The sequence below is a fragment of the Coloeus monedula genome (assembly GCF_965178545.1).
Source record: "Coloeus monedula genome assembly, chromosome: 2".
In the NCBI taxonomy this organism is placed as follows: Eukaryota; Metazoa; Chordata; class Aves; order Passeriformes; family Corvidae; genus Coloeus; species Coloeus monedula.
In genome coordinates, this window is record NC_138782.1 from 102,048,707 (window position 1) to 102,067,748 (window position 19,042).

At 35.9% G+C, this 19,042-nt stretch overlaps 1 protein-coding gene across 1 annotated transcript in view; it reads right to left on the reverse strand.

Moving 5' to 3' along the window:
* The window catches only part of EIPR1 (EARP complex and GARP complex interacting protein 1), a 75,570-nt gene that overhangs the window by 26,245 nt on the left and 30,283 nt on the right, over positions 1-19,042 (reverse strand). Inside the window, exons 4-5 of the mRNA XM_082299526.1 lie at positions 12,946-13,102; positions 1,038-1,137 (exon numbers count right to left, since the gene is read on the reverse strand). Of these exons, the coding sequence (XP_082155652.1) occupies positions 1,038-1,137; positions 12,946-13,102 (257 nt within the window). The remainder of the gene's footprint in view (positions 1-1,037; positions 1,138-12,945; positions 13,103-19,042) is intronic.

Genomic DNA, 19,042 nt, shown 5'->3' on the forward strand with positions numbered 1-19,042 from the left:
ATAAAAACAAACACTGATTTGAAGCCTTGGAAGGCAACATAACACCAATTGAAGTTGCAGGTGAAAAAAAAGCTGAAGTTTTCTCATCTAGACAAGGAACCCAAAGGGCTTAATTATAAACGTAAAGTATTAAACTATATAACATTACATTGATACTATGTGATATCTAGCAAAATACTAATAACTCAAGACATCATCTATTTGCACAGTCAGATGATACCAACAAGGAAGAGTTTATGGACACAATGTCTTTACTAAGTTGAAAAAACTGATTCTGCAGCATCCAGGAAAAGAAATTAACCTTGACCTGAGGAGCTAAATCTAAAAGTGACAACAGATCAACTGAATAGTAATGTCCTTGACATAACAAGTTTCCATTTTTAAGCACAGACACTGACCTAAATGACTATATGGAATCATTCAAAGTTTTCTATATACAATCTATGATACGGCTTAATCAGACAAAAATCTATGCCAATGACACTTTTTTATATAGGTTTCTGAATAAGATGTTTTTAACAATAACTGAAGTAATCTGAATGAACTGTATAGTACTAAATTAAACTAACACTGAGAATTCAAAGCAGCACATAGCAAATAGAGAAACTTATATTATGCTTATACAATCAAGAGTTGAAAATTAAATAGAAGGCTACATGGCATTAACCAACATGAGTTCATACACCATTATCTGAATTCAGTAACCTTTGCCTTTACTGACCATCAATTTTTCACTTGAACACAATCACCAAATCAGCACTGCTTTATTCTAGATTATTCACCATAAACCTGTAGGACAGTAAAGGGAACTCTGGAACAAAGAAAACATTTACCCACTAACAACAGATACAGAAATACTACTCTTAAACACTCATATTCAAGACAGTGGTAGAGTATTCATTTCCTCCACCTACATTTAAAGGCAATGAGATATTTCTGAAGGGATAGTTAAAAGATGAGCAAATTCTAGGCTAGGGAATGTTGTTTTTTGCACTAAATTCAAGTATAGCATATTTCGTTAAAAGAAAATTTCTTACCACAGCTTTGTCTGAACTTTCCTGCAAATCCCACAATAATATGTTGTTATCAGCCAGTGAAATAATCTTTTTACCATCTCCCATTGGTTCCCACATAACACTGCAAAACAGAAACAGAAAAACAAAACAAACAACCCAACATTAAAATCAATCAGAATTTGAACTAGAAAGCCATTTTAATTCTGTGGATCTAATCTATTCCAAAACATATTAAACCATACTCCTTCTGGTTTACTTTAGATTAAATCCACCACATATTTTAAGTGCAAAATCTGCCATGAACTAGCAATTTGTAGCAGTCATTCTGCATACACACACAGAAACACAACCAGAGACCTTGATGTACACTAACTTTAGAAGGCTTTAGTTTGAAACCTCAGAGGTGTTCATATGTAGTGTCATGCATCCTTTCTGAAGGTGCACCAAAAATCATAAGCCTTAGTTTTGATGCAAACTTCTTCCAGTTCTGCAGCTGTTATCATGACTTAATCAACATATACTTTTAACCTGTGATTCACATCATGCTATACAGGAAGGAACTCAAGACTATCAGTCCTCTTCTCATTCTATGAGAAGCAGCATATTTAAGCCAGTCAGTATGGGCAGCTCAGCTAAATATGTGCACTCTAACCCTAATAAACTTGCTGGAGGTAACAGTAAGATTGAAAGAATAATACTTGTCATTTTATGAGAATAGGCTACTATTTTTGTAACTTTATAACACTTTTGTAACGAAGTTTTGCAACCTCTCAAAAAGCATACAGCAACAGTACACCTGAAGGTAGAGATCACAGCTTTAGTATTAATAGGTTAATGGAGAAACTTCTTTCCATTTTAAGACTGAAACTTCAGTTATTTAAAAGTATTTGATTGCTGTTTTCATTTTCAGTGCCTTTTTGAGACACTTTTTACCACCACCTGAAGTTTACCAGAAATCTACAACTAGACACAAGTTTCCTAGTCTGTTTTGCCTTTTGCATCAACCAATTCAGTAATTAGATGGAATAAGTGAAAGAAGGTTGCACAAATAGATGCAGCCTTGGGCAAGTGAGCCCAACATTAGGCAGACACTGGCAACCTTCCTAACCCTGCACTGCACACTATGCATGCTTCTATTTTATCCCAGATTTTGCATTACTCCTATATTCCTAATACACTGGATATAACCTGGCTGGCCCCAGATCCAAGTGATGGAAGTTTATCTAATCTTATGCTATAGAACACAAGGAAAAGAAAATACGAAGTTGCAACTAACAGAAAGAAGTGACACAGTGTCTTTTTTTACTCCATACATACAACAAAACTCAGTTATTCTCAGCTGATACCTTTCTCTCAAATTACTCTTGCTCCTTGTGTGAACAGTTTCATCAGTTTTTACTCTGTTCTTTCAGTAAAACAATCATCAGACAGACAAGGCAGATGACTGCACCTGTTCGCTCTTTCATAAAGAAAAATCTGGAACTCTAACTAAAAGCATGCATTGGCTGACTCCTCACCCTCTGAGCTTTTCCCTAAGGCAATGCAGCAGAATAAAGGAGTAGCTTCTGCATTGTCTGCTGGAAGCATGGCCTGCATCCTTACTGTGCTGTCAATCCATGGAAATTGCCTACTTATAAAAGTCCATTTGTAGTGAGCTTTCTTGTATTAGGACAAAATCACTACATTTAGCACATTAAGCTACCATCATGTTTTTAAATGTGTTTTAACAAGAACATGGTATCAGAATGATTCTATGATTTCCTTTAAATTTGGCTGTATTGTCTGTAGTATTGCCAATCTAGTTTAACAATAAACACTTTTGAAAAGTTGTATGGTACAACTTGGAAAAAATTTACAAGCAATTGAAAATAAGTGTTGATAATAAAAATGATGGCATGCAGTTTCAATTACATGTTCAACTACATTTTGCCCATAATAATGTGAAGAAACCAACAGGCACTGCCATGCATATTCCAGAATTTCATGTAGTTGTGCTGCACGGATACATCGATTAGATCCTTCAAATAGATGAAAATATTTTATGAAAACATGTAACAGGATAAAGAAAATTAGTGCACTATAAACTTGCATGTGATCACAACTAACCTTCCACAATCCAGTTTTCCAAAGTGAAACTGAAAGACATCAGGACCATCACATGGCTGAATAGGTAACTAAGAAATCTTCAAGTTGATTCTGATAACGTTTATTTAAGTCCATCACTTTACTTACATTTTGCTGAAAATATAACTGGCATTTCATATGGATCTATGTAGATATATCTTTAATTACAGACAATGAAATCTAGTTTGACCACTTAATTCTTTAGGAGCCCTTTCAGCCAGAGATCAGTACTTTTTATGCTTGTTGGTATATCTGCACCTTTCGTACACTAATCACTCAACTTTCAGTTGTAAAAGCTAGATTGAAAACAATTTCTTTGATTGTTCAAAAGTAGGACGAAATTCCACATTTTTGAGAGCCACTGAACTTCAAGGTAAAAGAATTTTTACAGCTGAATATAGTGTGCTAATTAGAGCCAAATACAACCAAGGTGACATGCCTTTCAATGAAGAGGTCTCTCCACATTCACTCTATCCTTGTGAGATGCCCATTTTACTTCTATTTCAATTTTCATTTATGGGTGTGGTTGTAGTGATCATTCATTCCGATTTTATAATCTTAAGCAGAAATTACTCAAGTCACCCTTTGTAACATGTTCAGCTACGTTCTGTACTCATGACTGAACATTAAACATGAAATACTATGGAGAAAGAGGGGGGCAGGAAATACTGGTGAGTGAAAAGAAAGAATTATTTTCAAAGTAAGATACAAATTTTAGAAAAACTGAAGTTTTCATTTAGAACAGTTTTCAGCACAGCAGAGATGGCAATAATGTCTAAAAAAGGAAAACAGATAAACCAGGCAGTACCATTTTCCTGAGTGTGCCAACAGTTGCTGATACAGTTTTCAGAAATTGACAAGACAGTAGTCAAATTCACAGCTGCCACTCAGAAACTGAGTGTCAATTTCAGGGCTGCTCTTTAAATAAACTATAAACAGCAGACAAGCAATTATTTATGTTGCATTTTACCCTACTTTGTTATCATCTGACTCAGGATGCTTTAATTAAGCTTGTAGCTCGTAGTTTTTGGTACCAAAAAAAAAACCCCTAAATCCTACAGAGAACACTACCTTAGCAAAAAATAAGAGTATTTAAAATATTCACTCAAATGCACACATGAAAGGACTCTGTTACCTTGTTCTATGCTGAAAAGATAGTTAACACCTCTATCAATAAATGTACTGAGTTTTTACAAATGAACAATTCAAAGTCCTCCATTATAGACTAAGGAAGAAAAAAGCAACATGCAAACACTTTTCATCAACATGAACTGCAGTTAAGCCACAAGTGTTGGACAAAGCAAGCATTAACTACTGATTAACTGTAATTACAGAAGTGACAACCATTTATTTCTATAAATGGAAAAATTTTGCTAAACTGAAAACTCTCATGCACTGAAAAATGGAAAATACACCCATACATTTGGTAACTCAGCAGACCATCCTGCAGCTTCAGTGTAGCCCACGAAAAATTCACATATTAAGGACTCAAATATCCTGCCTTCTTTGCATTACAATGATTCCAATTTAAAGATGACTCTTGCTTACCAGGTAATCAGGACATTAATTGTATGAGAAAGGAGATCAGACCAAGTACAACCTGGAACCCACAATTCTCATTCCCTTCCCAAGTGCTCTACAAAACAGCCACATTTCTGAATGAAATCAGTTCTGGCCATTTTACAGTTTATTGAAGTCTGCTGCACAGAACACAAGTTACACGTAATCTCAAAATTCTCAGACAGTGAGATCTAATTTGGAGTCCAACTCCTCAAGATGCAGTAAAACAAGAATCACAGCTTCCTAAAAAAACTTAAAAGGTAAGGTGAACTTTTTAGCTAAAAAGCTCCTGAGAAATGAGAATTAAGAAATGAAGTTAAGGATTATTTTGGACAAGAACCCCAAAGACAGCTGGGCTTTATTCTGACTCTTACATTACTTTTACATTCAGAAAAATTAAACTGCTTTACAAACAAATACAAAAGTATTCCAATAAGGAGGTGCCACAGAAAAATCACTTACCTCTAAAATGTTTATTTTTCCTTAAATTATCATTGTGTAGGCCTCTACAACACACTCCTCATGGAGTAGCCATTGCCAGACACCATTTCTATTCTGTTGCCTGAACAGGGCTTAAAAACCCCCCAAAGTGAATATTATGGATATTTGACATGTCAGGAAAGAAACATATAACTGGCTTGTCTGTCAAAGATCAGTAAGGTGGTCAGCCTAAGAAAAACATTTTGTATTATCAATGTCTGTCAGGAAAGCACACAGAGTGCTGCCAGGTAAAACTCCTGCCCAGCTTCTGGAGGCCTCAGGATGACAATAGCTTTTTCCACGTACTAAGGCAAAAATTAAGGGCTGAAACAAACTTCTGTGCAAAACAGCTGGTGTGGGCAAAAGCAATCGCTGCAGGCTCATTTTAGAGGAAACACGTATCTACTTTTGAGAGGGACAATTTGAGTATTTTCATACGGAATTTTTCACAGATGGAAATATGGATATAGCATATCCTTACTAATTTATTGCTGTTAGTAACAAACTGCATGGTTGGTCAGGGGAATAAAACCTAACAAAACAGAATATCCCTCTGAGTATATTTCTCCAGTGATTTGAAATGTGTGTGTAAGAAGAAAATTATGATTGCCTAGATCTGCACTGATAGCTGAAGAAAATCACTGCTCCTTCTGTTCAGAAGAAGAGCAAATGCAAGAATGCTAAAGGTTTACACAGACAGATGTACCCTCTAACACCTCTAATCCAGCAACTGTGGATTCTGGGAGAATTTGAGGTGAAGAGAATTCCAGAAGCAGCTGGGACTGTAACTGATGTGGTCTCCCCCTAACCTGCCTCTCCATCACCACTGCCCAAGACTGAGCACTGGGATGGATGGACTGTGGGAGGCTGCAGGGCACACCTTCAGATCTCACAAACATTTTACCAAATAGATACACTTAACCAAAAATGTACAAGGATCAATTTTTTTCACCCAATAGACATCCAAAAGACATTTCAAAACCCTGAATTTTTAACTACCGTGTAAGCAACTGTCAACAGCAACATCACTAGATCTACAGTCATCCCAGAATATTGTGCTAGGAAAGAATTCTACTCTAAGGGATAAATATTCTAAATAATAAGTGCTTAATGGGGTTTTGGAGAGTAAACTGGAGTCTGACACCAAGGAAACAGGGGCACCTGTTCAGTTAGTTCCTCATGAATATTTAAATTCCTCCTGCTTAACTAATTTTTTTCACAGTTCTACAACACCATTTTTCTTTAACATTTCCCACTAACATTTTAAGCAATTCAGTAAGACTGAAAATAAAATTATTAGAATAAATAGAATAGTATTATAATAAACAGAAGTATCTATTTCACCTGCAAAATCACTTGAGGCAGACTTCAACCATCACTTTTTCAGTGGTAAGAATAGCTTAAGTGACATCACAAAAAGGAAGAAACCCCCTTTGAAAAGTAGCTCAATTTTCTTTCAGTGGGGAAAAAATCTCAACTAATTTGGCAGTAAAACTGGGGAATATACAGCATGGTGAGAAATGAAATGAAATTATGTTCAAGTTGGGACAGAGAGTGAAACAGTACTCTACAAACCCATTTTTTTGTTACCTGTAGAGTAACACGATTTCTGCACTGTTTTCTGTATCGTGACTTATGAATCCAAACTAAACACAAAAAACTGCAAAGACTTCATCAAAATTAATTTTCATTCAAGCATATGGAATCTATTGAACTTATCAGAAGTGGTAAGTTAACTGAATGCATACAGTAAGTTCACATAAAGGAATAAATAAATAAATATTTTCCCCTTCAGTATTTGCTTCAGTGTCAGATTTTAGTTTGACTAAGTTTCCCTCTGCTGTATATTAGTAGAGTCAAATAAATGCTGATTAAAAGCTAACATAATAAACTGGGCATACAATACAAAGTTCTATTAGTTCAGTATCCAATTAATGAATTGCATTTATTGCCTAGTAAATGTGATTACATTGAAGAGCTCAAAGTTTTAAAATTGCACAACACTAACCACTCAAAATTACCACAAACATTCAAGGGAATGAAAAAGAGACGATGAGAGTTCTAAATTACTCTGCTGGTTCCAGATTTATTTTAACGGATGAAAAAAGTGGAAAAGGAGAGAGAAAATGTGAGAAAGACATCTAATGGTTGAACACTGAATATTTGGATTTATATACAATAGATGGTTTTATTTACAGTAAAGAAGAATCAAAGATTCAAGAGAGCAAAATCCTGTGAAGAATTCAGGATCACATGGAATTATGAAGAGAGCAGGGACATAAATAGTTTAAACTTTTACCAGTTTAGAAAGGATCAGAATATAAAGGGCATTATCAGTACCAATAAACAGCTGTTAAGATACATTCTCAGTGAAACTACACTTGTCACGTAGTAAGCTAGTCCAAAAAAAATGTCTCTATACTTATTGTTGTAATATCAGAAGAGGCTGATGGAGAATACAAATATGTGGAATGAATCAAGTGCAGAAGAATTATTCTTAAATGCTGACAATTTCAGATAGCTCTGAAATTTTGTGTATCATGTGAAGATACAATTAATATCTGCTGGGCAGCTGTTACAAATCACCTCCCCCTTGAAAATACAGAGTTCAGTTTATACACCAGAATATGCAACTGACAGTCCTGAAACTCTCTATATAAATATCAGAGGGAGTTCTGTCCTCACAATTATATTTCTGGTACTGGGACATATGAAGTGTTAAAATAAGGTTAAAAACTGCATTTATTACATGTCTTTCCTATAAAACATATCTAACAGTTAACTGTACCACATATTCAAGACCATACAATCCTTCTAAAATTATTGTTACTTTCAGGTTTATATTCATTAGGTATAGACTATTAAATTATTTTAAACTTTCTTTTTTTTGAATGAAACCTTAAGCTAGAACTTTAACATACATATCCTGAAGCTTAATAGAGGGGTACTATAGAAGAAGTAACATTACCAACATTATGACAGGAAAGAAAAGTGATACTTGAATATCACATGGAAGTGTTAGAGCTATTATAAACACTGTTTTCACTTTTCTTTTGAGTTTCAGATTCTCTTACTTCTTGGCTTTTTTACTTGAAAATGTTTTGGGGTGGCTTGGTTTTTGTGTTTTTTGGTTTGTTTTTTTTTAATAAATTTAAAGGCCAAAAAGATAAGTAAAACCTTACTGGATTTCATTCATCTGTCTTCAGGGCATCAATTATCAGTGTGCCTAACTTCGATCAGGTGACTGTGTGCATTAATGGAATGAACATGATGAAACTGAAGCAATGTTATGTATAGCATCTTCTTTATCTTAAATGAATTAAATCCCTACTCAAGTTGAAAGAACTGTTAGAGAGAATTTGCACTTCTGTAAAAAACCAACATTAATGAGGTTGATTTGTACTGTGTATGGCCAAGGAAGAGATGGTACTTCTCTGTCCTCTATCTGGAGACCTTCAATGAAATACCAAATAAAATCTAAGTACTTAAAATCTGTGGGAATAGCTCATTTATAACTTCCTCCTTTGTGAATTCAAAGTTCTAATTTAATATTTTAGTGATAAACATCCTGGAGTTCTTGAAACATCTGTGACTCTAAAAAATTTATAATTTGTCTCCCTCTCTATGTTCTCTTAGATATGGTAATATTTGCATGTTCATATCTAGGATTGATTGAGTGGGATACACCAAAACAAAAAAATCAACTTGAGCTAGTAGAGAAGCCTAATGAAGTGATCTATCATTATTTGTAATATATTCGTCCCTTTCAAAAAATTTTTAGCAGCTCTTGTTTTCTATTTAAAATACAAATCCTTCATTCCTCACCTTTCAGGCTTCTCAGAATTGAGCTTCCACTTACATTGTCTCTGTAACCCCCATTCATTTTCCCTTTACAGTTGTATTTCACTGTCCATCTAACACTTTCCCCTTATTTATTTTCATTTTATTCCCCATTTACTACATAGACCACAATCCAACTTACTTCACTTGTTCCCCTCTCTTTTAAAGTACACAGCCTAGTACCAAGCAGGATCTATCCTATTTTATACCTGCCACACTTGGAAAGGAAAAAGTAGGATTTTAAGTATATAGAGGCGAGCCTGCTTCCAGCAGATGCAAGAGAAACTCCCTGCTGTGTTACAAATTCAAGATCTCACAGATGGTATTTTCTCTTATGTCCTGTAGTATCCTTCTTCTCCGAGGACTATCTTGTCAAGTCTACTACCAAAAAGTCTGCAGCAAAACTGAGAGGGAAGTAGAACAGTAGGTTACTGCTAAAACATAAGTCTTTTGGGGTTTAACAGACAAGAGTTCTGGGGATTCCTCCAAGCTGCATTCAGAGGAATAATCAAAATCTCATTAACTGCTGTCCTGTTTCCTTGGCCTCTCCTATGCAGACAGTACTTTGGACTGCTTCTTGCAAGATACCCAACGGTAAGTTCCTTTAATTGAATCTTACAACATTGCATCGAGCAACATACTTATTGTTATGTGTGTTTCACTCTGTATGAATACATATATTTATCTACCAATTGAATTTATTGAAGAGACCTTTTTTTTTAAAACACAAACACAAATTTCCATGTGTATCTGGGGTTTTCCACTCTGTAATAATTCACTCAGTATTTTTGCATTTGAAATCTTTGCATTTTGGCTTACATGAGGAACAGCAGGCAGAGGATGAAAAAAAAATCTTAGGCTAGAACCAAACAGAACAATTAACAGGCCTATTTGGTGGCCTAATTTAAGCATCTGTTTAATCTTCTGAACTCTCTTCATGCCATACAAGAGTTTGAGTAAAAATGCTGATGAGTCCCAAATTCAAAGCAGTAAACAATCTCAGTAACTAAAATTGAATGGTTATGCTTAATTTTTAAACACAGTAACTCATGCAATCCAGATAAAGTGGAACTGTAGAAAAGCAAACTTCTTTTTCATTTGCCTGTAATGTCTTGGAGATTCGATTTTGCCAAAGGTTTTGTCAAGACTAGAAAATTATTTCAATAGATCTTGAGCAGGAGGAGCACAGTGTTTAGTCACACACCAGCAAAGTTTAAGATTTTAGTCACAATCGACTGAAAACACTCTTCTGGTCTTGGTTCACAAAAGAGATCTGGTATTAAATATGTCTCTGCTGGTTTTTAATAAGAAATTTCAGAGACATGTGAGCACAGCATTCCATAAAGGAGATAAGATAAAAGTAAAAAAATGCAGAATCAGTTCTTAACATAAGTACAGAGTTGAACAAAACCAATACCTGACACATCAGACCAGGAAAAAATCCCACCTTGTGTTTCCTAGTGCATGATACTAGAAACAGAAAAATCTGTGAGGTAATTTTTCAACTAGCAGGCTTTCTTAATAGAAGAGAAGAACAATTTGACAATAAACCTTAAAAAAGGCATGAAAAGGAATAAAGCAGAGGAGGGTAAACATGAACAAAACTACAAGTAAAGCCCTGAGGTGGGTGATAGATGCCAGAGTACATAACCAGTTGCATGTTCAAGATAGTTTTGCTTTTTTTCCTGGTTTACAATCAAGTCTCAATTACTTATGATCTGCAACCAGATTCATGAATATCATGAAGCATCTGTGCGCTACAGATACCAAGACACACAAAAAATACCTTCCTATGAGCTGCTATCTGGAGTCAGTGTCACAAAGGCTGACACCAACATTACATGCTGCATCTTTAAACTGTGCTGGCAACTCTGCCGCACTCTTGCGGGCCCAGCATATAAAGATGTGATAGAAATGCCGGTTTTCGTTTAATTTTTTTTAGCATGCATTTTGACTAATAATATTCAAAATTAACTTAAAAAATGAAGCCTGTGTCCAATTTGTGGCTCTGGTACACTGCTGTACTGCACACTGTGGATTAAGCAACCTCCTTGAAGTGTACATGGTCACACTGAACCCAGGTCCAGTGCTCAGCCTGTGGTTTTCTGGGCAAAATGTAAAGAGTATGCTCTAAAGGCAAGGCAAATGACAGAGCCTTCTTACTGCAAGTGTATGGTGCCAGACCACCATGGATCTCAGTGATTGTGTACACCAGAACACTGGCTTACATTGTGGTTTGAAAAGTGTTTACACTTCGCATTGAGAAAAATTGCTTTTCTGATTTATGTTTGGTTCTAACAACAATTGAACCCTTAGTGTCTAAATAGCTTCATGTTTCTCTAAACACCTAAGAAGTGTAATACAAAGAATATTTACGTTGCTATTTGTAGCCAACACACCACTCACTGAGGCATGGCATGTTAAGTGACACATTTAGCACAAAAGGCCTAATTTACTCATTTATGAGCTGTGTCCAATATGATTGAGACACAAATAGAAAAGCCTGCTCTAGAACAAGATCCTCTAACTCAGCTGTGCTTGCCTGAGATGCTGTGAGGAGTACTAATGCCAAGTACTCTGTTTACATCTTTTATCTCTCTGTAACACTGGACATTTTCAAATCTCTGTGCATATATATACACATGCACATAGATAATGGGCATTAAATTGTAGCAGAAATTTGTAAGCACTAAGTACTGGATAAAATCAGATAGCAGATGACTGAAAACTGCACATGAACTTGTTATAAGCTGTTATTAGAGGAAAAGAATTATTCTGGGCATTCGCATAATTCACATCCTGATAAAAAGCAGTGATACGCCTCCTATTCTTCCTTTCGTGATCCAGCTACCATACAAAGTTCTGGCATTCCAGCATCAGACAGAAACTGTTTATAGGAAGCTGCAAGACAAAAGGCACAAAGCTTAAAAGGGTAAAAAGTAAAGATAAAACAAAAAAACCCTTTCCAATATAATTGGGAATATTAGTTATCAAAAGGTTTCAACAATAAAAATTGAATTAAAATAATAAAAGAATTACAAAGAGGAGCACTCATTTTAAAATGTGTAGCAAAGAATTAAAGGATACTACCATGAAGAAATTTAACATTCAGAAAATGTGTATCTTAGAAAAAAGTAATCTATACGTTTTTGAATGCACTGATATGTCCTATCTTGTCCAAGAACCGCCTAATAAATATTACCTTCAATTTACCCCTTTTTTTGGTTAAAATTTAACCTGCAAGGCTGAAACTAGAAATCTGTGGCTAGAAATGGATGCTTAAAACTTATGATATGCCCTGCATCTGGTCAGGAAGCAGTGGGAACATGTCATATACACACATCCATAAAGCAACAAACTTGCAAATACACAATGGACAAATTTAACTTTCTTTTAAATAACAGAAAGGAAAGGGAAACAAGCTTCTGTAGTAACATCTGCAGTATTGCAGTTCTCCTTGTCTTGACTTAGACAACAGATAAAGAATAGTTACACAGGCATCATATAACATAATGAATTCTTATCCTTATCAAACAATAAATTACTCACACTCATGCTAAATCAGTTGAGGGAAGACTAAAAAAGAAAAACAAAAGTGCAACATCAAATTTATATTCAATAAAAAGACTGAAATTCTAAGTATTATATCTCTGTGCAACAAAGGTTTTAGATGGGGGCAGGTGGGGAAAAACACATTAAAACAGTACACAGGCTGTTACTCCATATGTGTTTGCAGGACGATAATAAATGTTTTTAATCTATGAAACATCTGGGACTAAAAATCCAATTTATACTTTTTTTTTTAAAAGATGGAATAGTTTTAAAGTGCATAGCATAGCTTCTACAATATAAATCTGCACAAAACTAACAGCATGGGTCTATCCTTTAGTTTTTTTCTAGGAGTATAAAATATGCAGAATCCTACCAGGCCATATTGCCATGGGCTGTGTTGTCAAGGTGACAGAGTAGCTCCAGGGTTTGAGTGTTGCTTGATGAATCATCAGGGGATTCATGACTGCCTGATTCCAATTCCTTCGGCATCCTCCAAACAGCAGCACATGTCATGACTTTAGTGTCTGAAGCTAAGCAACAGAGAATAATGTCAACAGATCATTGTATGGGAGACGTATTTTGTATACACTGCACCAACATTTACACAAATCTATAAGCAATGCACATCTGCTGTTTGAAATATTTAAAAATATTATACCAAGATGAATTCAAAGAATGCAGAATGTGGCTACAGACACAGACCTCAAGTTAGCAGTCAAGTTGCTGCAAAACTCATAATTAGCACGCATTTAATATGTGTCTCCCTGAACAAAAACAAAATTAAGTGCTCATGAAAACTCTTCGGGAGGCATGTTTTCCAAGTTTCATTCCCCATACTGATGCTAATGAAAATGACCCACAAGTTACCTTGCTTGATTCCTTAATAGTAAAGATACAGACATCACTTAAACACTGTCTTGGGGTGACTTTATGATGTGCATCCCCTATCGCCGCTCTGTGCCCGTGTCTCTAAAACCGGGGGCAAGAGAAGGAAAAAAAAAAAAAAAAAAAAAGCCAGGCAAACTTTTCAAAGCAGTTTGTGCTCCAAGGACACAGAGATAGCTGCTACTGGTGCTGTAGAGCAGAGGAAAAGCACCTTCCAGCTTTTCCCAGTTCTTGGCTCCTTTTCTTGGAAGGGAGAGACAGAGAGTTAAATTCATTTCTTTTCCTGGGACTCCGGCTTCCTCCTCTTCTCTTCTGGACTGTTCAACAATGCCAGAACACACTGCGAGATCTTACACCTTGGCCCAGCTCCGAAGAGGAGAAAGCCACATTCACAAAGGACTCTGGAAATTTACCAGGTTCTCTCCACAGAGAGAGGTTTTATTATTTAGCATTATTCTTTTCCCATTGTCTGTCATATAAATAGGCTTTTTTCTTTCACTTTCCTCCCAGGAATTTTTTCCTGAACCTGGTGGTGGAGGGGCAGCTGAAACTTGCCTTCTATCAGAGGATGTTAATTTTGGACGTTCCTCCAAACTTGTCTCAAACCGGGACAAACACTTCTCTTTTAAGGACTATCTTCGGTTCAATCCAGAACGTTATCTCATATCCTTTACTACCAGTAACTGTTTATTGCTAAATTAGGTTTTCCATGTAAGTACGTGCCTCTAACCCCAACAAATAAAAGCAGCTTCCAAAAGACAAACTGAACTTACACACATACAGCAAAGTATTACAATGTATGAAGAACAAGGCAACTGTAGATTGAGGAGAAAATACCATATGGTCTGTGCACATATGGCATTGCCCATCACCCAATACAGCAATTTGTAGCAGTGCAGAATGGGAGGAGACCAGGGCAGCAGTGCATATGTTCACGCTGTTCCAGCCACTGGTCCGGGGTTCACCGAGGATGAACAGGTTGGTGTGATCCACTCCAGAGGGAACAAAGGAACCAGCCACAGCTACTTTGAGCAAAAGCAGGGGGAGTGACTGCCAGATGAAAGATGAGCTAAATGAGAAGTCCAGAGGATAAGCAGCAATGAGCGATACATTTTCTGTTCTGAGGTCATTTCAGATGCCTCTATCTCCAACTACATTTTAGCTGATTTTAGTCAAGGGCATCTGATTACAGAGCTGTGAGCAAATGTGACCAACTTCCATCAGTGGAAAGGAAAACGGCAGCAACTGTAATTAGAGTGTTTTCAAGAGGAAGGAAGGACACTGAAAAGGCCTTCTCAGGCTAAAATGGTACTAATGTGGGAAAAAACATGCATTATAAAGGTCACTAATCTGGATACTCTTATGGAAAAAGAGGCACCCAAACAACACTGAATAGGACAAAAAGTAACTGATACGTAGTAAGTCCTGAATACAAGAATGCAGACATGTTTAAAATGCAGTCATATGAAATAAAAGGAAAAAAAAGGTAGTTAGGTCAAACCTGTAGGAAAAAAAGGCCCTTTCTGTGACAGGAAACAGGGATAGGAAGAGGGCTTTATATGAATTCAGAACACACAATCACTGGGTATTTGATAGATTGTGCTGAGTATAAATTATATGTATGATGCACATAACTGTTCTACAGTAATTTGGATATACAAGTTGAATACAGTAAAAAGAGACCATACATCTAAAGATGATCGAAAATCCCCTATTTATTAACACTTAATTGAACTTTTGCTAATTGTAGAGCATGCTAACTAAACAGCTATTTCCAAATCATTTCAGGCAATTTGTTTACTCTAGATCCACATGTCACTGAGGAAGAGAAGAAAGAGAAGGGGATGGCTACCTTTCCTTAGCAAAGGGCAAACCCACACACAGTGTGCATTGTACACCATGCAAGTAATAAATAACTTAAAGTGCAATAAAGCTAAAGAAGGGGAGATTTATCAAACGCTTCACTTCAATGTGACAGAACAGTAATGAACAGCTTCTGGTAGATTATAACTACTAAAAGGTCTGTACTATGCATATAAAGCATTAGCTTTTCCACTGTCATCAAGATCATGACAGAGAACCACAACATCAAATCACAGAAAACAAACTACATGTTCCTCATGCCATCTTTCCTCTCAGTACAGCATAACAAGTCTTAAGAGAACTTTAAAATGTCACAAAGAAACGTAATAATCAAGAAACAGATTTTTAGAGAAAGTGCCCTACACAAAAGACTTTTCAATGCACTGATGGGATACACATCATAAGGTCACCCCAAGACACTGGTCCTATCTTCCCCAAGAATTATCTAATAAATATTACCTTTTTCTTTTTAGTTGAAATTTAACCTACAAGGCTTCAACTAGTAATTGATAAATTAGATATAATTTATACTAATAATAGATAAATTCTTAAAATCTATGGTACAAACTATGACATAATTAAAAATGAAGACTCAACTATCACTTCTGAAGTCTTTTTGGGAGGGAGGGGGGTATTTTTGGTTTGCTTGGCTTGGGTTCTTTTGCTGTCATTGTCTTTTTGTGGGGGTTTTTTTTGTTTTTTTTTTAATGTTTTGGGGGGGGATTTTGGGTTTTTTTACAAACTAGCTAACAAACAAATTTTTATGCAGCCAGATTTTGAAAAGCATCGAGACTGATTTTAAGTATTGTTCCCTTTTGATAAATTTAAAATTACTACTATTAGAATATATGTAAGTATAATGAGATTATGAAGGCTATCTTACATAGCAGGTGTCTGAATACAGAAACCAAAGAGGCCCTTTCCACTTTCATGTACGACATGTACAGCAATATCCAACACTGATGTTTCATTATCCTGGTTCAGTTTCAATCCAGACTTCTCATTTCATTTACAACAATCTGCTCTGTTATTCCACTTTTCTTAAAATTCTCTGATAATTGTGAAGCAGCCTGTAAAACTTGCATGATCACCTCCCACACTGTATTTTTTCTGAAAAGTTATAGCAGACTGCATTCTTATGGTTTCAACTTTTCTTGCTAGTAGATGGTTAGGTGGTCCCAAAATTATGTCAAACTGTGGTTGATAAAACATGGGGCAAGTGTATTAACATGTCTATGCCCTGCATCTGTTCAGGAAGCAGTGAGAACATGGCATATACACACACCCATAAAGCAACAAACTTGCAAATACACAATGGACAAATTTAACTTTCTTCTGAATACCAGAAAGGAAAAGGAAACAAAACCCTGTAATAAACTATGCAGTACTGAACTCTCCTTGGCTTGTCTTAAACAAACGAAATGAGTAGTTATACAGGCGTCACATAATATGAATTCTCGTCCTTAACAAACAATAAATTACTTCTGCATAGGCCAAATCAGTTGAGGAAAGACTGAAAACCAAAGACTGAAGTGCTACATCAAATTTATATTCCATAAAAAGATTGAAATTCCAAGTACTGCTGCTTTGTGCAACAAAGGTTTTATATGGGGGGAGGTGGGGAGAAACAGGGTCTCAAGACATCTTTCCTCTTACTACAGCACCACAATCTTAAGACAGCCTTGAAATGACATTTTAACTTCTTAAAACTGGAGTATTAGCTCCTTGCACAATCAGATTTCCAGACTGAAAACCCTAAAACAATTAAACCAGCATTATTTTGAAGATTGAAGGAGGCCAAAGCATATGCATATATATATATGTGTGTATACATAGAGAGAAATGCCCCTGAAACTTGATGTGACCCAGGCTCCTACAACACTGGTGGTTTGAAAACTGAAGTCCAGGTTGGTGCAGAATTTCATATGCAGAATTTTATGCAGTTTCATGCCTGTTTTACTTCACTGCGACTAGCGGTGAAGGATAAAATTAACTGCACATCAGAAAGGGTAACACTAAAAGCCAACAAGCACAAAACTTTGGACACTTAGCACAGACATTATCCTCTGCTTTCAGTTGGGTTTGATGATGCTCAGGGAAAGTGTGAGATCACTTTCCAGCTGCTGAACGTCCATCCATCTTGAACAACTGTATGTGCATTGCAAATACTCTGATTCTAATTTTAAACTTCGGAGAAATTCTGGAATTAGATACATGGCTGAAATCTGTAGAATAAAGACTTTATTCAGAGCACTACTAATTTCTCCTTGGACAGTTTGACACTTTGTTAATTCCCAGATATGAGAAACAAAAATGGAATTTCCACAGCTAGCCATAGAAGTAATTTCAGATATGTCTGGCCTTAAGGAAGGCTTAATTTCCCTTTATATGAGGAACTTTTTAAAAGACACCATTTTCACCTTTGTAAAAGAGAGGGCAAATCTAAGTGCTGAGTGAAAGTGTCACTCTTCTGATAGATGAAGTGGAGCTTTTTCTGGGTCACAATTCCTCTTAATCAAATAACGACTAGCTACAAACCTACAGAAATCCATAAACACAAAGAGGAACTCTCACTACATAGAAATCAAAATCCCATAACAAGCTTCCCATGGCCACATGAAAAGCTCACTAACAGTATACAGTATTTGTGGCATTACCCATATAGGCTTATTTCCCAAGTGATAATATTAAAATTTAAAAATCCAGTGTTACTAGGTAATTTCACTACCACCTCTGTAGTGCCATTGCTTATCTAGAATGCTTACAGCCAAAGAGAAACTCCAGGTTTTCTCATCTTTTACTATCTTCACACCACATTACTGCACATACGCATACAAAATGACAATGTTTTTATCTACCAGCTCTCATATTATCTCTTTAAAATGTTAAAAGATAAGTATGAAACCAATATTTAAATGACAATACCAGTTATTCTGTAGAAGAAAGAAAAACAAGCTAAACACATAGTGTGTCTATGTCGTGGTTGTATGCCTTCCTTAAAACTCTTTATATGGTTGGAAAACATTTTTGCATCCCTACTTCATATTGAAACAAGAATTTTTATTTATGTCACAGCATCAATGAGGAAGAGAACAGATAAGGCTGTGTTGCAGTTTTATCACTGAGTGTATCAAGAAAAATGTTACAGGGTTTACTAAGCACTACTGAACTTTCATAGAGAATAAATCAAAGGTTTGAAGAAGGATGCCCCAGTGTATTCCTCACACACTGTTCACATAAAATGATCCAGGAATGAGACAATGAACTATTGAATTTTTGCCATATTTGTTCTTCCTCATTCAAGAGGGGGAAATATTTGTTCCTCATCATCCCTCATCTAATTCATCATACATCTTCAGTATATCTTTTCCTAGGTATAGCTAAGGATGGAACTAAATGTATTGTTCCAACTGCAACAACCACGGGTTAAGCACCATTTCCCCAAGACCACCAATATTATCTCCTGGATAATATTGTCTTCCAGAGGACAATATCTGCTACAGTGACTGCACATAGTTTAATCTACCTAGTTCTGTTGAAATGATCCAGGCTTGCAAACAAGCAAAACAGAATTTAAGGAAAAAACAACTAATCCCATACTTTGACAGCACTGAATTAGGAAGCAACTACACATGATGCTGGTAGCAATAAGGGTATAGTAGTCAAATGCAGAAACAAACTTTGGTGAGCTCAAACTTTGTTGCATCCAGCCAAAGTCTAAC